The 25,127-nt window shown below is 29.9% G+C and overlaps 1 protein-coding gene across 4 annotated transcripts in view; it reads left to right on the forward strand.

Moving 5' to 3' along the window:
* Positions 1-25,127, forward strand: part of LOC134725317 (myosin heavy chain, non-muscle-like) — a 58,215-nt gene that overhangs the window by 15,653 nt on the left and 17,435 nt on the right. For 3 of the 4 annotated variants that reach the window (XM_063589037.1, XM_063589034.1, XM_063589036.1), the window contains 21 exons: positions 2,275-2,367; positions 3,054-3,117; positions 3,518-3,616; positions 4,025-4,168; positions 4,802-4,897; positions 5,480-5,598; positions 6,966-7,118; positions 9,982-10,152; positions 10,839-11,003; positions 11,423-11,537; positions 14,614-14,795; positions 15,207-15,398; positions 15,862-16,022; positions 16,404-16,512; positions 18,056-18,259; positions 18,584-18,732; positions 19,688-19,958; positions 20,527-20,675; positions 21,483-21,627; positions 22,089-22,301; positions 24,395-24,601. In XM_063589037.1, coding sequence (XP_063445107.1) covers positions 2,275-2,367; positions 3,054-3,117; positions 3,518-3,616; positions 4,025-4,168; positions 4,802-4,897; positions 5,480-5,598; positions 6,966-7,118; positions 9,982-10,152; positions 10,839-11,003; positions 11,423-11,537; positions 14,614-14,795; positions 15,207-15,398; positions 15,862-16,022; positions 16,404-16,512; positions 18,056-18,259; positions 18,584-18,732; positions 19,688-19,958; positions 20,527-20,675; positions 21,483-21,627; positions 22,089-22,301; positions 24,395-24,601 — 3,201 coding nt within the window. Of the gene's footprint in view, positions 1-133; positions 152-2,274; positions 2,368-3,053; positions 3,118-3,517; positions 3,617-4,024; positions 4,169-4,801; positions 4,898-5,479; positions 5,599-6,965; positions 7,119-9,981; positions 10,153-10,838; positions 11,004-11,422; positions 11,538-14,613; positions 14,796-15,206; positions 15,399-15,861; positions 16,023-16,403; positions 16,513-18,055; positions 18,260-18,583; positions 18,733-19,687; positions 19,959-20,526; positions 20,676-21,482; positions 21,628-22,088; positions 22,302-24,394; positions 24,602-25,127 lie in introns of all 4 variants that reach the window. The other variant, XM_063589035.1, reaches the window with a different exon arrangement.

The following is a 25,127-nucleotide window of genomic DNA, read 5'->3' on the forward strand; positions in this document are numbered from 1 at the left end:
GATCATTAGCTTATAATTACTTCATAGTATTATATTTCTCGTTAACGAAAATATCAATATATAAAGCATGAGTAAATTATTGATTTTGTAAAGCATGAATAATATTTCTTGTTTCTTTTCTGTCTTGTGACAGCACAAGGATGTAAACCTTGTAAGTACTTTTTATCAAAGGGAGGCAAATCTTGTTTGAAATAATCAAGAGGCATTGAACACTAAAATTATTTTAATAAAAACTCCAACAATAGTTAGTTGCTAAAATCCACCAGTTGTTTAGGTCTTTAAAATAATGGGGAAACTATTTTTGGCAATAGGAATGGAATAATTTGTCTGTTGACAAGATTTTTTCCTGCTTTATTGCAAATTCTACAAATGAAAGTATTTTATCCATGCCTCTCCTTAAAATTCCTGTAAACTAGGGAATGGAGTTCTGAAAACTTTCATAGATTATTAGATACATGGCTTTTTTTCGGGAGGGGGGGGGGGGGGGTCTCTATAAAAAAACAAATCCTTGCTATTTATTTTATCTAGGTGTTTCAAACCTATCAATCCAATGGTTATATTATTGTGCAACTCTTATTTAATTCATGATGAAAGATAATTATTTGAGCGGGTGGAATGTTCAATAGTGAATCCCAGTTCTATGGGAATAGAGGCATTTATCTTTAGTGCTCAGTGTACATATACATATACAATGAATATGCCTTTAATGTTCAGTCCTTAAACATTTATATTTGATATCTGTAAATTTCAATGCCTCCTGTTGTTTTGAAAGTGCTCTAAAGTTGGTGTGCTTGTGTAACATTTGTTTTTTTAGTGTTACAAATTTAATATATATTTCAAATGTCATTAAAAAAATTTGTATTGGAAAGTCCATTGGTGTAAAATTTGAATTGGTCCCATTACTCTTAAAAAAATCAGAGTTATTCAGAGTATTTGCACTAAATTCACAAATCACAGTGGTTCAGAATTTTAATATTTGAAGAAAGATAAAATATTTTATTTTGCACTTATTCCACAAACTTAAAGAACTATGACCAATTAAATATTCCTTGGAAATTATCAGTTTGTAATGAAGAAAAGGATCAAAATAAATTGAAAAGAAAGGGCAAGTGTCTACCACTGGCACTTTAAATTTGATATCCCATAAAGCTTCCAATCGACATTATCAAGTAAAGGTTCAGATAAGTTTTATTTATCAATTGTTATTACATAAGGGGAGACATATTAAATCTGTCTACCTTTCTCTAAAGTAAACCCTAAAATTTTCAATTTGTGTTGATGGATTATTTATGTATTTGCTTATTGTGTGAAATTTTATAAGTGAAAATGTTGTTTGTTAGAATATTTACATATAATGTAAATCCTTCACTGTGTAAGAAGTTTATTGTAAACTGCAAATCAATTTGCATGATGTTTTAAAATTGCATCAGCTTATAAATTTAAATTTATTAGGTGTGTCATCTTTAACAAGACCACAAAACTTTCATCTGACAGTGATCAAACAATCAAAACCACACACACATGTATATGGTTAATCATTATTACATGGAATTGATTTGGTAATTCATTCATGTCTGCCATTTTCTAAAGAGATATAAACTATACTTGTAGAATGGTCTTCAATAATTTGCCAAATAGGTTTTGCAATATGAAACTTTTACCAACATAAATACTCAAATTATAATAAATTATGTAAACAGGGCGTTTAAAATACAACAAAAAAAGGAAATGTAGCAACACTTTAAAAAAAATTGAAATCAGATTTTCTTGAGAAAATGACATTAAAAAAAACCCCAAAAACTGATGTTCTTCTTGAGATAACCATGCATGAGAAATGAGGGAAATTTCTATTTGTTTGAAGAAAAAGTGAATGAATATATAGATCTGGCATCTGTTATTCTAACACCTGCATTCACATGTGTTTAATTGTTTCTTAAAGAAAATCAAATCTTTGGTATTTGTTGTTGAATAGGTGATTTGTTTAAGAAATTATCAATTGAACTCTACAGGGCTCTGAGGGAGAAAGCCATAATAATGAAGTATTACCTACAGAGAATGAAAATGAACAAATGATATTACAAATGATTGTTGGTGATTACTTTAAGAATGAATTGCCTTCCACGGGTGCCAAGATGTTCTGAAGAATTTTTTCATTTGCTCATTATTGATAAAATCAGACTGCAATCTAACAACAAAAAATACTATTAATACTGAAGTCATATATCTGTGAATTTTAGTAAGAATATGCATTTATTTTTTGTTTTTAAATTTTAGGGAGAATTAGAAAACCAGTTGTTACAAGCTAACCCTATCTTAGAAGCATTTGGAAATGCCAAAACCATTAAGAATGACAACTCATCTAGATTTGTAAGTAAAGAAAACGTTGCTTTCTCTTCATGCTGGTTGTTGGAAAAGTATTTAAAATAGGGTAAAAGAGACAGGAGTCTAACAACACTAAACCAAATACAGCATATCTATTGCGGTCAACATATGGTATTCAACAATAGACAAATAATATGAAAAGTATAATGTTAAATCACCATCAATAAACACTTTTTTTTTTAAATTTAACAGACTGTTAACGGCATATTCCTCAACACTTAAAACCTTAAAGACAAAAAACTACAACATTATTATCTACTGTCCTGGTCTGTAGAATGTGATGGAGTTACTTTCAGTACTCAATTATCCCCCTTTCTATCCTGATCAGCAGAAAAACAACACAATGAGATGAAAATCACAGCTTTAAATAAATCATCAAAGAAAAAAAAATGTTTTAATTCTATTTTATGTCAAGTTACACAATATTGATCATGTGCCAGTTTTCATATGAGATATGTGTTTATAGTTTGAATATGTAAATGACTTCAACACAATTGTGATACTTCCTGTAAAGAGATCTTTGCTTGAATATTCATAATAAAGAACATATACAAAAAAATCTAAAATATTTTCTCTATCGATATTATATGTCAGTAAAGTATTGCTACCTTAAGAACTGTATTTTGGTCATTGTTTATTTATAGTTCTAATTTGAATGTTTTATATTTCAGGGTAAATTTATCCGAATCAACTTTGACTTATCAGGTTACATATCGGGAGCTAACATAGAGACATGTATCCTTGACCTTAAATAATGAAAAACTGTAGTACTGCAGGGCTAAGCTGCAAAATAGAAAGCTTTAAATAGGAGTATTTCCTCTCATTTCCCTTTGAAATAAAGATGAATATTCTTTTTCATATGAACAGGAGTACTTAGTACTAGATGTAAATGGTTTTAATCTACCAGTTTATATCAAGAATCTTTTCTAAATACGTTTGTAATTCTGTGTTTTGTTCATATGTAAGCATTAAATTACCATTAGTCAACTGTTCTAGTGCCAAAACAAGACGGTTAGGCAACTATTTAGTTGATTAAACAAAGAGAGCAATAGAAAAGAGAATGATTAGAGTCTTTGTAAAATAGAAACAGTATGAAAATAGTGGTTAAGTTTTTATTCCTTAACCAAACATACAGATCTGTTAGAGAAATCAAGAGCAGTAAGACAGGCTCCTGATGAGAGATCCTTCCATATCTTCTACCAGTTCCTTACTGGTGCTACACCACAACAAAGAAGTAAGTCACACTCAACATATATTTATATAGTTATATCAAAAGTTTACAGTTTTCCCATATCAGACTTCCATCCTTAAAATAGATTTCAAATTTTTTGTTGATTAATATGGTGAACTGAATAATAATCTCACTTTATGTTTAGCAGCTTGCAAACAAGCAAAATTAGATATTCATTTGACTTTCACTCTCTTAACTCTGAATAATGACTTTTAGAGAGAAAAGTAGGGTTATTTATTTGATATACACACATGACATTTTGTTAAGACATCTTAAAGAAGTCCTATTTTCTAACATTTATTTTCAACAACTAAAATAGAAATTTACTGTCAGAAGACTAACTTGATCAACAATAACATTAATAAATAAACACAAAATAATTTCTAAATTTAAAATATTTTGTTTTTGCAGAGGAATTCTTGTTAGATGACTTTAAGAACTACCGTTTTATGACAATGGGTAGAGTACCTGTACAAGGTGTGGATGATACAGCAGAGTTCAGATCAACAATTGAAGCCATGACAATCATGGGAATCTCACCAGAAGATCAAGCAGGTAATTTTGTAGTGCTACTCTAGTAAGAAAATGTATCCAGACATAACAGATGAGGGGGATGTTGTACCTGAACATACTATTTTCTTGTATTCTGGGCTGATTTTGAAAACCCATTTGTTAAGTTTTGAAAATGTTAACAAATGAGCTCATTATATTTGATTCTTCTCTAGAAAATCTATTTGATGGATCTGCTAGTTTTTGAAAATTTCTACAAGAGTAATAAGGACATTTTTGGTTTGTTGTATCATAATGAAATAATGAGACCTCTCTCATAAATTTTAAATTCTGTGATAATGTGGTCACTTGCCAATGTTTACTGAACATAACATTAAGAGTAATGCCATATTTTCAAACCTGCTTTTATTTCTCAAGATGACCATAAGTCAATAGAAAAACTTTTCGGTTATAATTACAAAATATCTAAATGTGAATGATAATCTGATGTGTTTAAACTGTTCCGCAGATTATACAATGCATTATAAGCAAAGCGGAAAAAGGGGAAGGGGGAATTTCAAAGTGGTTTATTAGCAATGGTTTTTTTTCATGAAACATATCTAAATAGATCAAATACATATTATACTATAAAATTTTAATGTTTTAAATAAGACAATGATTATGTACTTATATTTTCAGCCATTCTGAGAGTAATTTCGGCAGTACTTATGTTCGGTAACATGACATTCAAACAAGAGAGAAGCAGTGATCAAGCTACAATGCCTGATGATACAGGTTAGTTATAGTACAAAAAATATGTGTTAACTAAATAAAAGGACCTATGATTAAATTGAGAATGGAAATGGGTAATATGTTTAAGAGACAACAACCCAACCAGAAAACAGTCCAAGGCCTTCAACAATGAGAATATCCCACACTCTGAGGCAAGTTTCAACTAGCCCCGGAACTAAAATGTACCAGTTTAGCAAAATTTTACATCACACTAATGGATGAAACATATAAATGAGCTGAAATTTAAAAAAAATATGCCACGACTTACAAATGTATTATTTAAATAATGACTACAAAAATTTACAGGCAAACATGTATGGAACACAAACATTTTTCTTCATGATTATATTGGTTGATAAAAGTTGAAATGATAATATTCTGCAAAAATTAGTTTATCACTGAAAAGAGTTGGAATAATATAGAAAAGGATTTTGGTCGTTATAAAGGCGGGTGACAGTTGAGACAGGTGTGACTGTAAATGATGTTTCAAATAAGAATTATTTTATTATTTCTTAATGATTAGGAGAAAAACAAACTTGTCTATACTGATATATTTGTATTTAATTGCTTTCTTGAATTTTTCAGTTGCCCAGAAATCATGCCACTTACTTGGACTCTCAGTTACAACTATGGTCCAGGCATTCCTTAAACCTAAGATTAAAGTGGGTAGAGACCAAGTTACTAAGGCCCAAACCAAAGAACAGGTAAGATAAAGGAAAATACTGTTGTTTGAATCCAAGAGAAGTCAGTTCATTTCAATAAAAAAAAAATGTCTTCCTGTACTGCAAGATTTTTTTTATACCCCTGCTTTAAAAAAGGGGGGTATACTGTTTTACTTCTGTCTGTCAGTCCGTCCGTCAGTCCCTCAGTCAGTCCGTCCCATGAAACTTTCGTCTCATTTTTCTCAAGAACTACACATCGACCCTTTCTGTAATTTGGTATCAACATTTATATATGTCAGCCATACTGTGTGATGTGTTTTCAGATTCATCATTCATCTACTTCCTGTTTACCAAACACTTGTATGATTTAATTTACACATGATAGCCAAGTTGAAAATTTTCGTCACATTTTTCTCAGGAACTACAATACAAGGATTTCTGAAATTTGGTTTGAGGATTTATGTAAGTCAGCTATACCGTGTGATGCGTTTTCAGATTCATCACTCGACAACTTCCTGTTTATCGAACACTTGTATGATTTAATTTACACATGATAGCCAAGTTGAAAATTTTCGTCACATTTTTCTCAGGAACTACAATACAAGGATTTCTGAAATTTGGTTTCAGGGTTAATATAAGTCAGCTATACTGTGTGATGCGTTTTCAGATTCATCACTCGACAACTTCCTGTTTACCGAACACTTGTATAATTTTACACATGATATCCAAGTTGAAAATTTTCGTCACATTTTTCTCAGGAACTACAATACAAGGATTTCTGAAATTTGGTTTCAGGATTTATATAAGTCAGCTATACCGTGTGATGCGTTTTCAGATTCATTACTCGACAACTTCCTGTTTACCGAACACTTGCATATTTTTACACTATTAATATTATCCACTTGCAGCGGGGGTATCATCAGTGAGCAGTAGCTCACAGTTTCACTTGTTTAAAATTGGCTAGTAATGAATTAATCCCTGAAAATTTAGAAGCTAGGTAATGTTTTATTGTAAACTGTGTCTTAGATCTTAATGGAAATGACAGAAATGGATGAAGAAATGGTATATCAATTTAATAAGTTATTTTTGTGACCATTTTAATTGTGTGACATTTTGAGTACAAAAATAACTGAAATATACATCATCAGGAATTTGTCAAACTTGTTTCTTTTTTAATATGAATACATCAACACGGTAAGAGAAATTATAATTTTTTAAGTCTGCTACAAGAGGATTTTACATAAAAGAAATTATCCAAGAAATAAATAAGATTACAATAGTTTACCTTATTTTAGACTCTTGAAAGAAAATAATCTTGTTCATTACATTGAGAACAACAAAAGAGAACACGTTTTCTTCATTATCCTTAATTTCCAGCCATAATCATGTTCATTTTTGCATTTTGCCAGGTTGAATTTGCAACAGAGGCTATTGCCAAAGCCTGTTATGAAAGAATGTTTAGATGGTTGGTAACCAGAATTAACAGATCATTAGATAGAACAAAGAGACAGGGAGCTTCCTTCATTGGTATCCTGGATATAGCAGGATTTGAAATCTTTAAGGTGGGTTTATGTTCTATCTCTAGGCTCATTTTAATGTGTATTCAGCATTCAAACATATAATTAAGTGAAGGACTATATTTTATTTACGTTATACATGTACCTATTGCTGCTGTTCATAAGCATATTGTTTTTGTTAATATTCAAGGTCGAGGCTTTTGAGTAATAAAGCAAAATTTATGATCAAAACCTTATTTGTAAAATTCAAAGTTAAAATTCTAAATCAGCAAGTTTTTGAACGTCACGTTATGGTGAATATCCAAAGAATTACCTTGCAGGAAGTAATATTGGTGTTATTTTTAAAGAAAAACATTGACGAAAGAAAATTCCATATTTTATATATGGGAGAAGGATCAACAACTTCATAGAAAGGAACAGATTTTAAAATACTGTTGGCATACTTGTATTTCTTTTAGTTGTATATAATTTTTATTGATAAGTTCTAAAGCTCAAAAGCAGATATATTTGTAATAAGATGTGAGACCAGATGGAGACCAGCATAGGTTAGTTAGTGTGAGATTTAAAGTCAAAATAGGTCTACGGATAAATTGTGTTTTATTATTTATTTTATGATTTTTATTATATAATTAGTTAGAAATGAGATTGTTATTAATGTTTTAATGTTATGTTGCTGTTAGTCATATTTATCAGTAGAATTAAAAAACAATTGTACAAAAATATATCTTTTAAAACAATGTATGCTTTTGAAAGGTCACAGTCAACAATAGATAATTTGTTACATAATTACATTATCTTTTTTATGGTTCTATCAATTAAAATTCAGGCAGGTTGTAATTCCATCCATAGAGAAATTAAAAAAAAATTGAAGAAAGGTTGACTGTGACAAAATAACACATGTGTATATATATGTATATTAGACATGTAAACTGACATATCTGTTGTCTGTTTACCCACAGCGGGCAGATGGCAAGGTAACCAATGCTCCGGTAAATTTGTTATGATTTGTTTCTGAAGCATGTGTGTTATAATGTCGAGTTTTGTTTTGAAGATGGACCTGCTATAAACCTGCTGTTAGACTTGGTTCCTAATGTTCTTGTTGTACATTTAAAAAGTCAGTTATATCAGCTCTTTATTGTTTGTATTAGGTTTTTGACCTCAAGCATTCTGGAGTAGAATTGTTACTGGTTAATTTGATAGCTATAAATCTGTTCAATGACCATAAGCTTTTTAGGTGAAATAAGTGTGCACTGTATCCACTTAAAAAAAAAGTTAATACAGAGGTTTATGGCAGGAAAATAGTGAATCTTGAACAAGGTAATATTTAAGAAAATGTATCAAACCTCTTCCAAAAGCAAATTTATGTAACAGTTATTTTTGTCCAGTACGGTCTTATAAACACAAGAGAGAAAACGCAGCACACCACATTTTATAAAAATGGAAAATGCTTCATAGATATAGGAAAATGTGGTGTGACTGTCCACTTTCAGACTAAATTAAACTGGCTTGACCCCATAAACAAAGAAAAACTGAAGTTCCTTTATAATTTATAGAAAAATTACCCATATTAATACACAATTGTATATGCATTGCACTGTATATTTTTTATTTGGGGGAAATTTTGGTAAACCAGTCAGATGAGATGAGGGCCATTTAAATTATAATTTCACAATAATCACTGATGTAGACTGAACATGTAGTTGCGTGTGTGTGTATTATTGAGATAGTGTATTGGTCTCTGCTTTATGTGTCTTAATAATTTAAGTATACCCAGAATGACTGTCCTCAGTTGACTATTATCTTAAAAAATTGCTCAAAACAAATTAAAATATAAGTGATAAGGATAAAAAGGTTTAATGACACTATTATTAAATGAGAGACAACTTTCAAAAGAGCAAGACATAGCTGTGTGTAGTGGAAGTTATGACATACTTGGAATTATTATGGGCCCATAATGTACAAGGAATATTTTCCTCCAAGAAGATATTTCAATTTGCTTTAAACCTTAAATAGTTAACTAAAGTCCAAAATGTCCATTTTATTATTATTTGCCATTTTTGCGTGAGTCAAAATAAGAAAATTGAGTCTTTGGTCTGTTTGTTTAATACAGGCTGACGAAGGAAGTTCTGGCAATGAATTACATCATTATAACATACTTGTAAACCATAAACATCTGTAGGACCTAAGATTCGCTAATTGTTCTAATTTTACTTGTGATGTTTTTTGTGATTGTCTTAGTTAATAATTTTATCAATGTGTTTTATGGCTGCAATGCTAAATGGATTTTTATGGTTAAGATTTTATAAAGTGTTGTCAGTTGACTTTAAAATAAATATAGCTTTTTTTTCTTTGTTTTATTAGAATAATAGATTTTATTTTTACTTTGAATGACAAACTAACATTTTTTTATGTAGAATCTAATGTCCTTTTTGACACAACAAATAACAGTAAAATTAAACTGTTAGAATTTTTTAAATATTTTATATATTTTTTCCCATATTTGTAATTTTGAATGTGTACATTTGTTAAGTGTTGAATTGCATGGAAAGGCATGTTATGTTCAGAACTCAAAGAAAGTTTTTAGTGTGTTTCTGAAAACAAAATAATGTATATAGTATTCTTTATAGTTAAAAAAATGTATGTTTGCAATATGGCACAGAAATCACTGCGTTTTAAACAAGTAAATTTAAGATTAGAGTTAAATGCTACAGTATTTGGTGAATATTCACCAAAATTTTAAACAAAAGTCATCTTTTGAATGTCACTAATATATTCCTCAATGAATTAAGTTTTACTATTGAGTGTATATAACTTATGTTAGTTCAATGGATACATACTAAAATTGATAAGTTTTAATAATGATTCTAAAAGTTGGCTTTTTTCTATAATTCTCCCTTTTATCTTCCAGATGAACTCCTTTGAACAGTTGTGCATTAATTACACCAATGAAAAGCTTCAACAGCTGTTTAACCATACCATGTTCATCTTGGAACAAGAGGAATACCAAAGAGAAGGAATTGAATGGAAATTTATTGATTTTGGTTTAGATTTACAACCTACCATTGATTTATTAGAAAAGGTTGGTGTTATTTAAATTTACAACTTTCTATTGATTTATGAGATATAGAGAAGGTTGGTGTTATATTAGATGCAAAATCTTATTAGAGATATTCAGTGTTATTTTCAGTTTTCACTTGTCAATGCAGTTGATTGATTGCAACATACAAAAGGGAAATCAATAGGATATTTAAACTTGAATTTTGATATGCACCTTGATTTCATCTAAAAATGATTTCAAGTCGTGACATAAAAACATGGAAAGAGATGTCGATTATGAGGTTGTCAATAACTTAAATACACACAGACATAAACAACTATCCAAATTCTAAGAATACAAAAAAAGAAGATGTGGTATGATTGCCAATGAGACAACACAAGGCCAAAATGACACCGAATTTAACAACTATAGGTCACTATACGGCCTTCAACAATAGTCAGCTAAAAAAGACCTGTAATGACAATGTAAAACAATTTAGACGTGATAACTAACAGCCTTATTTAAGTTTGTATTTAATCGAAAAGTGTTGGAGATTTCTTTTGCCGATCAAGTATCACACATTTAAGGATATATCTATTATAATGATATTAAGATTGTATATTATAAGTTATCAATTCCAGGGCTTCTTACTCAGATTTTTTTTATGTGATTGAATATTTTAATGACTATAGTAAACTAATTTGCTAAATGAATTTTCTTTTCTACAGCCAATGGGTGTTCTTGCCTTATTAGATGAAGAGTGCTGGTTCCCTAAAGCTACAGATAAATCTTTCATTGAGAAAGTAGTTTCCCAACATTCCCAACACCCTAAGTTCAGGAAACCAGACTTCAGGGCAGATGCTGACTTCAGTCTTATCCATTATGCTGGACAGGTATGGATTAATGTTTAATCTGTAATTTACATTTTGGAAAGTAGTACTGTAAATTCAAAAATTATTGCGTGCATTTATTATTGCAATTTTGTCCTTTACAACTTAGATGTGATTTTAATTTTTATGATTTTGAGAAAAATCCTGTTTAATTCAGATTAAATACTTCAAAATGCGAGTTTAAATTATTGTGTTTACAACTATGACGCTTTTTTTCGAAATTTCAAAAACCTTGAATAATTTCTGAATTTACAGTATATTAATGATTTCTGGCAAAAAATAAATAAGGTACCTCTTTGAACCTCCAATTTCAAATGCTCATAACAAAATAGTGAATATGAATTTAGACCTGTTTTTAATATTTACCAATTTTACACATTTAAAATCATTTTATTTTTGTCTATTATTATTTTGTTTTACAGGTGGATTACAGTGCCCAACAGTGGTTGATGAAGAACATGGACCCTCTAAATGAAAATGTGGTCTCCCTTCTCCAGAATTCCTCAGATTCTTTTGTTAGTGCTATCTGGAAAGATGGTAAGTTTGACTAATATGATTAAAAAATGGGCAAGCGATTATCACAAGCTTATCAAATATAGGATATCCCAAAACACATAATTAAACAGCCATGATGTTTTGGCTTATAATTTGCAGAAATATAAAGTCTAGAAATGAGTTTACATGACCTGGTAGTCATGCAAATGTTTACCGTAACATATAAATCAGTTGAATAAAGTTTACCATAACTAAGGAAAATTGATACTGGAAAGATGTATTACAGATACAACATAACTCTTAATTGCTGGATACCGCATAACTATCATCTACCAAGGCTGATAATTGTTTGTTTTTGTCATATCCTATTTTTAATATGCATTATCACAAAGTTATCTGATGTAAAAAAAAAAAAAAAAAAAAATCATGCATGAAATCTAAGTAGATTAAAAAAAGGTCTTCATGGCACAATGTGTAAAGTAGATTGAAATTAAACCAAAGATTTGAAAAATATTTTACTTGAACAATATTGAATCGTGTTTGTCTGTACCTATTGGACCATCAAAGTTAAATGTTGAACTTGGTAATTTAAATAATATTCTGAAAGAAAATGTTGAAGTAGATTCTGTTAAATGTGTGTTATTGAAGATGAAGATCATTTTGTTCTAGTTTGTCCAGCTTATAGATTTGTGTGAACACATTTTTTTACCAAAGTATCATTGTTTTTGGCTTATTTAATAATCATTTTTTGTATTTAATTCAAGCTGATAGTAAGTCTAGCACATTAAATTATGTTATCATATAAAGTCTGCATGGAATATTAGATCTCATAGTTTCATAACTTCACATTTTTCATAGTATTTTACTATTTTATCCTGCTGTCAATCCATGTTTTATGTTATGTAATATTATACAATTATTGACAATTGACAAGGTTGGTACAATGATTTATCAATGCCGGATATATGATATTCACAGAGGCCAACAGCCGAGAGTGAAGGTCATATCTATGGGGTTGATAAATCATTGTTTCAACCCATATCAAAAATCAACAATTGTTTTATTATATAACTTTTTTCCTTCTTTAGTTATCTAGTATTTGCACAAGATCCTTTTTAACTGCTCTTTTTTTATACTTTATATATCAACTAGTTTTGCATTTGCTTACTTTAATTTTCATAAGTTAAAATTTTCAATAAAGTTTACTAAAAAAAAAACATTTAAAAAACAAAGAGAGAAAAATAACATACATGGAAAAAGATATGAAACAGAAAAGAAAAAACAAGAACTTGCTTGATTACACAACCCTACATCATTAACTTTGCCTTGGAATATCCATATTTAGCCTTTGGGTACACGTTAGCTGTTCCTAATCTTATGTTAACTTCTCACAATCTTTTTCAATGAATATAATGTTTTATCAGAGAAAACTGTATGCTTTTTTGCAAATGAAAAGAGAAATTGTTTAGTCATATGATAATTGTTGTTAATTTTGTTCTTAGGATGTTAATTATTTTGCAATAAAGATTCATTCATTTAATACAAAAGTGAATTTTATAGTCTGAATAAAGAAGAATATAGGCAAAATTGATGGTTTTACGATTGTACTTATTTAATTGTTGTTTCCATTAAAAAAAAATCAAACTTTTAACAAAGCATCAGTAGATTGTAATTTTTTTCTATGCAATTAACAGAAAAGCAACATATCAGGCTATGCAAATGACGAGATTTTTACATTAAAGGAATAAAAAATTATCCGATTTGGTATTATGCTATTAAGTTAGGTTTTGTGTATTGTTGACAAATCCTATGTCATTTGGTCTCTAGTAGAGAGTTGTCTCCTTGGCATTCATAAAACATCTTCTTATTTCTATATTAACTGTGTATCTGAACGACGGTACAAACATATCTTCACTCTGATCTAGATTTCTGTTGTGGCATCATGGTTTAATTCCTTTGACAATCTTACTGTACAAATATAGTTCAAACTGATGTATCTTTCTAATTGTTGATCAAAATATAGAATGTTAGTAGAATAAGTCTGGTGATTTAGCTAAAATATATGGAAATCAAATATTTATAGAATGAATTTGGTTTTACAGCTGAGTTTGTTGGTAATGTTATATATTAATAGTAATGTTGTGGTGTAACATTGAGATTGTTGGTAATAAGATATTAATAGAATTTATTTGATGTTACAACTGAAAAATTTGGTAAAAAGATATTTATAGAACTAAGTTTACAGTTGTGCTTGCTTGTAATTTTAAATATTTATTATAGAATTAAATTGGTTTTACAGCCAAGTTTGTCCGTAATGATACTGTAAATTCAGAAATTATTGTGTGCATTTATCACTGCGGTTTTTGAATAGTGAACAAACATGTAGTTTCAATTATTGTGATTTCATAAAAAGAACTGCATACAGAAACATATATCAGATATCAGAATGATATTATTACCATAAACACCCAGTCGCATTATTTCCATTAATTAAAAACTCGCAATTTGTGAATTTACAGTAGATATTTATAGAAATAGTCAAGTGTTTCAGCTGAGATTGTCATTAATAAGATACAATGTATTAATAGATTTTATTTGGTGTTTTAACTGAGTTTGTATGTAATAAGATATTAATAGATTTTATTTAGTTTTACAACTAAGATTGTTGTTAATAATATATTAATTGATTGAATTTGACTTTTAATCTGACATTGTTATATATTTATAAGATAGTAATAATATGGTGCTACAGCTGAGATAGTTGGTTATAATTGATTATCAATGTTTTTCAAGCAAGAGGTTGTTTTTTAGCTTCGATCTCTTCGAAGGGTGACAGCCCTAAGATGAGATTTCACTATGAAATATCAACGAGTTTGAAAAACCATTGATAACTTTATCACTATTTTGCCTATTACGTTGTTGACATTAACATTGATAAAGGCATGAATGCACTTAGTTTCTGACAATTATTTCTATCTCAAGCTAATAGCATGATTTGAAAAGATCAAAGGAAAAATACGCAAAATAGCGATAATATTAGATATTAATAGATTTGATTTGGTGTTACAGCTGAGGTTGTTTGTTATAAGATATTAATAGATTTAATTTTGTGTTACAGCTGAGATTGTTGGTATGGGAGCTACAGCAGGAGGAGATACAATGTTTGGTTCTAGAACCAGAAAGGGAATGTTCCGAACTGTTGGACAATTATATAAAGAGCAATTGGCCAAACTGATGGCTACTCTACGCAACACAAATCCTAATTTCGTCAGATGTATCATTCCAAATCATGAAAAGAAGGTATTAATGATCAAAACATTGCACAGCATAAACCTTTTTGATCATTAAAAGAGTACTTCACATCTTTTTATTGTAATATAGACTGATTTCTCAATAGGTCCAACTATAATTTTTCCAAAGTTTCAAATAAGTTGTTATCTATAAAAAATTGTTGAGTCACAGGGCACCAATAATTGTGTCCAACATGTGAAGCATGATAATTTTTAGATATTTGCTTTTAATTTACACATGTTCAACTTTCCTTCAAGATCCAAAATAGTAATTCTTGATGTCATGGATGTGAAGAATAGGATATACGAGAAAATGCTCATTGAAGGTCTTTCATTAAAGATGTTGATTTGAATGTTTAAACCTTAAAATGTTCTCTCAAATGGATATGAAAAGTAAAATCTCGTGTTATTTATTTTGTAGGCTGGTAAAATAGATTCACCTTTAGTATTAGAACAGTTAAGATGTAATGGTGTATTAGAAGGTATTAGAATCTGTAGGCAGGGATTTCCCAATAGAATTTTGTTCCAAGAATTCCGTCAAAGATATGAAATATTATGTCCAAATACCATTCCAAAGGGATTCATGGATGGAAAGAAAGCTGTAGAAAGAATGGTAGGTTGTTAACTATATTGATATCAACTTCAATTTGTTTATGTGATTGAAATGATTGAAAAATTCTGAATATCAGAAATGTCTTGAATAATTTACTGCCTAATTGTGAACTAGAATTCAAAATATCATGTGTTTATAAAAAAAAAAGAAAAAAAGATACCCACCTACCAGAAGTTTGAGCCAACGTTAATTCAATATTTGATTAGAAGACCAATTTTGTGCATGCATATTCTGGAAGTTTCACTCTTGATATATATGGTAAATGTTATATGTACTGGGAAATTGTAGTAAAGAACAAATTATGGCTGAAAGCAAACACTATTGTGTTAGATTTCTTACTTTAGGGTATAAATCTGGAAGTTCTTTTGTCATATATTGGGTTTAAGGAAGTATACCGTCAACTTGGAACTTTTTTGATGAAATTCTAGAAAACAAGATGTTAAGTTTAATATGAATATTTCAGATCCAGGCACTAGAATTAGACCCTAACCTGTACAGAGTAGGACAGAGTAAGATTTTCTTCAGAGCTGGTGTATTGGCTCATCTTGAGGAGGAAAGAGATCTCAAATTAACAGATGTTATTATTCAGTTCCAGTCATTGTGTAGAGGTTTAATAGCTAGAAGGTAAGGCACTATTAACTGTTAAGGTTTAAATTTGGTTAATAGAAGGATAAAAGGCATTCCTTTTTAGAATAATTTTGTTTATTATTTTCTGTTTAAATATGATAAGCTTTAGAGATTGATTTATTCAAAATACTGTAAAATCAGAAAAAAAAGCTTTCAAGAACACAAAAAAAGGATTGAACCAAAGGGAGACAAAACAATAAACGGTATATTCCTTGGCCAGAAAATTGTATTATGAATAGTTGATCTAACATACATATGAAATTGTCTACTCTTATACATGTTGATCTTACAGTTTCTAACTACATCATGAACTTTTCCAACAAATAATGTTGAAATTTTAATTTTACTAAGTAATTAAGGAGATTTTTATTATTACAGAAACTACCAGAAACGATTACAACAACTTAGTGCAATAAGAGTTATCCAGAGAAATTGTGCAGCTTATCTCAAGCTCAGAAACTGGGCATGGTGGAGACTTTTTACAAAGGTAATTAAAAAGTTTACATTCACAGCAGAAATCAGGTTTTGTTCTGATGCCATTTATTGCATCAGCAACAAACAAAAAATTAAAGAATTGTAAGATGTTGAGAAAAGACTCATTTTAAGTATACCTAAAAGCATACTTTCCCAAACCATTAAGTATTAGTTAAACTTAATACTAATGTATCATTATGATGATGTCCAAATCATGAAATGTGATACTGACTCTTGTTTATTGATTGTTGTCGAGCCTTCGACTTTAGTCGAAAAAGCGAGACTAAGCGATCCTACATTCCGTCGGCGTCGTCGTCGGCGGCGTCCACAAATATTCACTCTGTGGTTAAAGTTTTTTAAATTTTAATAACTTTCTTAAACTATACTGTATTTCTACCAAACTTGGACAAAAGCTTCTTTATGATCATTAGATAGTATCCAGAAGTAAATTTTGTAAAAATAAAATTCCATTTTTTCCGTATTTTACTTATAAATGGACTTAGTTTTTCTGCGGGGAAACATAACATTCACTCTGTGGTTAAAGTTTTTGAAATTTTAATAACTTTCTCAAACTATCCTGGGTTTGTACCAAACTTTGACAGAAGTTTGTTTATGATCATAAGATAGTATCCAGAAGTAAATTTTGTAAAAAAATAAATTCATTTTTCCGTATTTTACTTATAAATGGACTTAGTTTTTTCTACGGGGAAACATAACATTCACTCTGTGGTTAAAGTTTTTGAAATTTTAATAACTTTCTCAAACTATCCTGGGTTTGTACCAATCTTTGACAGAAGTTTGTTTATGATCATAAGATAGTATCCAGAAGTAAATTTTGTAAAAAAATAAATGCATTTTTCCGTATTTTACTTATAAATGGACTTAGTTTTTTCTACAGGGAAACATAACATTCACTCTGTGGTTAAAGTTTTTAGAATTTTAATAGTTAAAGTTTTTAGAATTTTAATAACTTCCTTAAACTATCCTGGGTTTGTATCAAACTTTGACAGATGCTTGTTTATGATCATAAGATAGTATCCAGAAGTAAATTTTGTAAAAAAATGAATTCATTTTTCCGTATTTTACTTATAAATGGACTTAGTTTTTCTGCTGGGTAACATTACATTCACTCTGTGGTTAAAGTTTTTAGAATTTTAATAACTTTCTTAAACTATCCTGGGTTTGTACCAATCTTTGACAGAAGCTTATTTATGATCATTAGATAGTATCCAGAAGTAAATTTTGTAAAAACAGAACTCCATTTTTTCTGTATTTTTCTTTTAAATGGACTTTAGTTTTCTTCCAGTTTACCTTACATACAGTCTGCAGTTAAAGTTTTCAAAACATTTATTATATTCATTAAACTATCATAGATTTTTACCAAAATTGGACAGATTAGCTTCTCACAATCATAAGATAGTAACAAGAGGAATATTTTTATTGACTTTTTTCCTCAGTTTTGTTGAGCCTGCGATTTACAGCAAAAGTAGGAGAGACACTGGGTTCCGCGGAACCCTTACAAATTTTTAATCATGTCTTTTATTTTCACATTATAGGTGAAACCATTGTTGCCTGTAACAGGTCAGGAGGAGAAATTAACAGTGAAAGAGGAAGAATTGAGAAAAGTTGTTGAAGCGTTCGATAGGTCGAAAGCAGAAGTTCAGGAATTAGAGCGGAAATATGCTCAAATTATAGAGGAGAAATCTATCTTGGCAGAACAACTACAGGCTGAGACAGAAATGTGTGCAGAGGCAGAAGAGGTAAATAAGGGATATATCAGAATAAATTGTTTTCATTATTGCAAGTGACAGCAAGTTTTCTTTATAAAATATTGGAATAGTCATGTCATTATGGAAATAGCTGCATATATGTGGCTAAAATTAAATATAAACTTGGTGAATCCTAATTTGATAAAGTAAAATCACAAAAATATATTTATATCATTATATACCTCAATTCTCTAGATTCTTTAGATTTTTACTGTCTGTGATATTAAAAAAAAGTGGAACAATGAGTGTGTACGTAAAAAAAAAGGAAGATTAAATCATTTGATGGTGTTAAACAAAGTTTTCTCTTTGATATAGTCTCGATCAAGAATGTCAGCTAAGAAACAAGAGTTAGAGGATATTTTACATGACCTTGAACTTCGAATAGAGGAGGAGGAAGAAAAATGTAACCAACTGATTGATGAACGGAAAAAGTTTATGCAAACTGTTGCTGACTTAGAAGAACAGTAGGTTTTTAGTTAACAAATAATGATTTGTTTGATATAACTGTAAAATATTGATATCTAGTAGGGATAGAGGGAAACTGTTACAAGGTAAATTGACAAACAAGCAAATTAAAACCTACAAATTGACCTTTGTTTCACATGGATAGAATGGAAAAGCAGTATTTTCAAAACTAAATAATAATTTGGTTCCAGAAGAAAATAAAAAGACATTTAAACCATCACAAATCACAACCTTGTTTGGAATTCCCTGATTGTTTGAAAAGGTCACCAAGAAAAAACAACTTAAAACCTGCATCCAATGTGAGTCCAAAGCATCCATAATTTTTATTTCAAAACTAGTAAAGTAAATTGTTCATTAGACACAAATCAAGAGCTACATTTTAACAAATAAAATTAAACATGTCGTCAAGAGTGATTATTCATTGTTTGAGCCAAAATATAACTGCAGAGCATGTTTTTTGAAAATGTTTAGGATAGTCCTTAGGCCAAAAAAAAATATGTCTGTTACCTGCTGCCAAGGCAAATAAATCAAGGTCGTTAGGTCGGGATTTTTTTTTTTTTTAATTTTTGCAATCCCTGTCGGATTTGCAGTCGGTTAATTGTCATGTTTGGTTAGGGTTTTGTATCCCAAAATGATTTAATCTCTTTAAAGAAGCTTGAATTGAATAATCCTCGCAGTGCTGACATTTTTTAAACCTTAGTTGTAGCACATTTGTGCTGGGAGCAGCCATTTTGATTGTTCAGACATAGTAAGACACGGATCTGGATCGGACCGGAAACCATTTTTTCCTGGAATTGAATAAAAAGATCTAGGGTAGGGGGTTTGAGTTATGGTCGGTCGGGAAACAGGAAACAGACATATATATTTTTTTCGGCCTTATGCATTTTGAGTTTCTTTCAAGTAATATATTTTAATGTCAATATGACTTACAATTTATGTTGATTTCTTATTCAGGTTAGAAGAAGAGGAACAAGCTAGACAAAAACTTCAATTAGAGAAAGTGTCAGCTGATTCTAAAATCAAGAAATTAGAAGAAGACCTGGCTATTCAGGATGATGGTAACCAAAAACTGTCAAAAGAAAGACGATTCTTGGAGGAGAGAGTCAGTGAAATACAAACACAACTAGTGGAGGAAGAGGAAAAATCAAAACAAATGACAAAATTGAAAAATAAATATGAACAAATAATTAAAGAATTAGAAGAAAAACTTAGGAAAGAACAACAGGTATACTTCTTATTTTATATCCATTTTAGTGAAAGCTGTTTCAGTTTGTATGTAATATTCATTTTGTTTAAAGACCGTATTGCAGGTAATTTTGGGGGTTGTAAAATTTCACGATTTTCCTTGGAATAAGGTATTCAAAATATTTGGCGGATTTAAAACTCTCATCAATACCTTGCATGTACACTTTTAAATTGGTCGAATTTATTTTGGCGATATTTTTCAATCCGCGAAAAATTAACACCCCACGAAAGTAACTTGTATACAGTAACAGACACTCCCTCAGATTGTAACTTCTGAAGTGATTGCATCCAAACTTGATATTTTATGTTGGTTTTGTTATAATCAAACTGTATAAACTGCAAGTAAGACAAACCTGTAATTTGTGACAAATAATCAATATATAAAAGAATAGTTTAAAAAATAACAGCTTGTGCACGCCAAAATTTCAGATGATGGAAGTAGATAATTTTAACATTAAATAATTTAAATTATCTACTAAAGCTCAGTATCACAGAATTTATAATTTTTTTATATTTACTTTATTTAACATTTCTATTATTTCCTACAGGCTAGGCAAGAATTAGAAAAAATAAAGAGACGATTAGAGTCTGAACTAAATGATCTTAGAGAACAATTAAATGAAAAGAGGCAACAAGTTGAAGATCTACAATACCAATTATCTAAGAGAGAAGAAGAGGTTCAACATGCTCTTCAGAGGTAAAATATAAAATAGAAGATGTGGTATGATTGCCAATGAGACAACTATCAACAATAGACCAAAATGACACAAACATTAACAACTATAGGTCACTGTACGGCCTTCAACAATGAGCAAAGCCAATACAAGTCAGCTATAAAAGTTGTGATGAATACTGTAAACCAACTTATTTTCATGGATACTTTATTTTGTGTTTGTCCCTTTCTAGTCTGATTCTGGGCAATTAAATTTCGCGATTTTCACATATACTTGATGTAATTAAATAAGGAAAAATTCATGTTTATAAATTTTGTGATATTTTTCTTAGGCGAAAGTTGCAAAAATAAATTGCTCTCGAAATTTAGTTGGTTTGCAGTATATATCAAGTGTTACAAGTAGATTTGGTAAGGAAAGCATAGGACATGAACACTTGGATTATGTTATATTTCTCATAAGAAATTATCTGTCTGACAACTTTGTAAAGGGCAGTATACCTAATGATTTTCTGATTACCTACCAAATTCAAAATGTTAACGTAAAAGAATATAAATAGGATAAGAAACCACCATTTTCTTACATGAGATGAGTACATTAACATGGTTAAAAAACTAGCAAAAGTTTGCACAATTAAGATGATGAAATTCAATATTTTTGATAAAATGAGTTGTACAAAGGTGTATATAGAAATAAAAACAATTCTAAGGAATCAAAATCCATGGTATCTTTATTTTAACAAATAACAGGTTATTTTTATTTTCCACCTATAAAAGGATTAATTATAAGCTAGAAATGCCTTTATACTAAAAGTAATTGTCTTTATTTTTTAGTGCTGAAGAAGAAAGTGTCAGTAAAGCTTCCTCAATGAAACAAATGAGAGAGGTACAAAACCAAATCCAAGAACTACAGGAAGACTTGGAGGCCGAGCGGGAGAGTCGGAACAGGGCAGAAAAACAAAAAAGGGATATAAGTGAGGTAAACATATAAAAGTAAAGAGTTGTGCTAATGAGACAATAATTCTCAACATTCAAATAACGAAGATAAAATCAATTTTAGATAATAGTATGGCCTTCATAATGATGTGAGCATATACCATGTAGTTAACTTTAGAAGACACGAACATGAAATTATATGAAACAAGATTTAAGTGAAGACAAAGGAATGAAAATTAATTTTTTGATTGAAACAAAAATGATTTTTTTTTTGAAAAAACACAAAAAGAACAAAATATATTATTGAGATTGGAAAATATAACTATGTATATGATAAAATGTTTGTTATTCTATGTATATGATAAAATGTTTGTTATTCTATGTATATGATAAAATGTTTGTTATTCTATGTATATGATAAAAAGTTTGCTATTCTATGCAAGTTATCTTCAGTTATTATATTTAGTTATAAAGGAAATAAGATGGGTTGTGTCTAATTTTTAGGAATTAGAGGCTTTGAAAACAGAATTTGAAGAATCATTAGATGCGACAGCTGCTGTACAAGAACTCAGAAATAAACGTGAAGATGAACTTAGAGACTTAAAAAAGGCCTTAGAAGATTCACAAAAGAAATATGAAGGCAATTTGTATGAAGCCAGATCAAAACATAACCAACAAAACGAAACATTAAATGAAGAATTAGAAAATGTTAAAAAGGTAAGTGATGTTTCTTGAATATATTCTTTATTCCAAAAGCAATACAGCTTATAGGTATTAATTTTTATCAGATATAGTCGAGGGTAAATGTTTGGTAAGACAAAATAGAATTTTTTTTTAGAGCATAAATAGTAAATTGGATTCAATAGAAAACTAGTGTTAACTATTATTTTGAATTCATCTAGTTAAAAAAGAAAAATAATTAAGAACTTAACCTTTATTTTTTAGCTCACCTGGCCCGAAGGGCCAAGTGAGCTTTTCCCATCACTTTGCGTCCGGCGTCCGTCGTCGTTGTTAACTTTTACAAAAATCTTCTCCTCTGAAACTACTGGGCCAAATTGAACCAAACTTGGCCACAATCATCATTGGGGTATCTAGTTTAAAAAATGTGTGGCGTGACCCGGTCAACCAACCAAGATGGCCGCCACGGCTAAAAATAGAACATAGGGGTAAAATGCAGTTTTGGGCTTATAACTCAAAAACCAAAGCATTTAGAGGAAATCTGACATGGGGTAAAAATGTTTATCAGGTCAAGATCTATCTGCCCTGAAATTTTCAGATGAATCGGTCAACCCGATGTTGGGTTGCTGCCCCTGAATTGGTAATTTTGTGGAAATTTTGCAGTTTTTGGTTATTATCTTGAATATTATTATAGATAGAGATAAACTGTAAACAGCCATTATGTTAAGTAAAGTAGGATTTACAAATAAGTCAACATGACTGAAATGGTCAATTGACCCGTTTAGGAGTTATTGCCCTTTATAGTCAATTTTTAACCATTTTTCGTAAATCTTAGTTATCTTTTACAAAAATCTTCTCCTCTGAAACTACTGGGCCAAATTGAACCAAACTTGGCCACAATCATCATTGGGGTAACTTGTTTAAAAAATGTGTGGCGTGACCTGGTCAACCAACCAAGATGGCCGCCACAGCTAAAAATAGAACATAGGGGTAAAATGCAGTTTTTGGCTTATAACTCAAAAACCAAAGCATTTAGAGGAAATCTGACATTGGGTAAAAATGTTTATCAGGTCAAGATCTATCTGCCCTGAAATTTTCAGATGATCCGGTCAACCCGTTGTTGGGTTGCTGCCCCTGAATTGGTAATTTTGTGGAAATTTTGCAGTTTTTGGTTATTATCTTGAATATTATTATAGATAGAGATAGACTGTAAACAGCAATAATGTTTAGTAAAGTAGGATTTACAAATAAGTCAACATGACCGAAATGGTCAGTTGACCCGTTTAGGAGTTATTGCCCTTTATAGTCAATTTTTAACCATTTTTCGTAAATCTTAGTTATCTTTTACAAAAATCTTCCCCTCTGAAACTACTGGGCCAAATTAATCCAGACTTGGCAATAATCATCTTTGGGGTATCTAGTTTTAAAAATGTGTACGGTGACCCGACTTTCAAATCAAGATGGCCGCCACAGCTAAAAATAGAACATAGGGGTAAAATGCAGTTTTTGGCTTATAACTCAAAAACCAAAGCATTTAGAGCAAATCCAACACGGGGTAAAATTATTAATCAGATCAAGATCTATCTGCCCTATAATTTTCAGATGAATCTGACAACCCATTGTTGGGTTGCTGCCCCTGAATCGGTAATTTTAAGGAAATTTTGCTGTTTTTGGTTATTATCTTAAATTTTATTATAGATAGAGATAAACTGTAAACAGCAATTATGTTCAGCAAAGTAAGATTTACAAATAAGTCAACATGACCGAAATTGTCAATTGACCCCCTAAGGAGTTATTGTCCTTTATAGTCAATTTTTAACAATTTTCATAAAATTTGTAAATTTTTATTAACATTTTCCACTGAAACTACTGGGCCAAGTTCATTATAGATAGAGATAAATGTAAGCAGCAAGACTAGTAAAGTAAGATTTACAAACACATCACCATCACCAAAACACAATTTTGTCATGAATCCATCTGCTTCCTTTGTTTAATATTCACATAGACCAAGGTGAGCGACACAGGCTCTTTGGAGCCTCTAGTTTACTAAAATGATAATGAAAATTATGGAAAAAAAATAAAAACATAACTAGTGAAATAAATTATCACAACTTGCACTTGTTTTTTTTTAGGGTAAATCTTCACTAGAAAAAATGAAACAGACATTAGAACATGAAAATGCAGATTTAGCAAATGATTTAAAGGCTGTTCAAATGGCTAAACAAGAATCAGAACGTAAACGTCGACAAGTAGAACAGCAGGCTCAGGAGTTGACAGTCAAATTAACCGAATTGGAGAGAGTGAAAGGTGATTCAACTGATAGGGCATCAAAACTCCAGGTAAGTTAAGTTACTCAGGGGTGGATCCAGGAAAAAAAAGGGGTGTGTGTTCCAACTATATGCATTGATCGTCCAACCTCATCATCACCAATGATTAGAATCAAAATATAATCATCAGTCGAGAAGCAAATTGCAATATATATACTACAATTTAAGTTTATGTACATAAAATTTTATAAATGCATATGCTTTATATCGATTATTGTTGATTCAATTATTTTAGGAGATATTCATTATATTTTACACCACATTTCTGCCCTTGACAATTGTGATTTTTTTTTGTTTTGTAGTCTTATGTATTCTAATAAAAATGTATTAATTTTTAAGCAATTTAAATTCTTAGTCATGTGGGATAGGTAAAAATAAAATCACTATGTACAATGTATAATCAAACCACTCCATGTACACTTAAACTTATGAAATACTATTAGTAAAGTACCATTGCTTCATTATTTTTCAAAACAACATCTTCAATGCAGAAAGTAAAAGTTGCATATAAAAGTAAATATTTTGCCTGTATAAATTA

Source organism: Mytilus trossulus, chromosome 7, assembly GCF_036588685.1.
Source record: "Mytilus trossulus isolate FHL-02 chromosome 7, PNRI_Mtr1.1.1.hap1, whole genome shotgun sequence".
NCBI lineage: Eukaryota > Metazoa > Mollusca > Bivalvia > Mytilida > Mytilidae > Mytilus > Mytilus trossulus.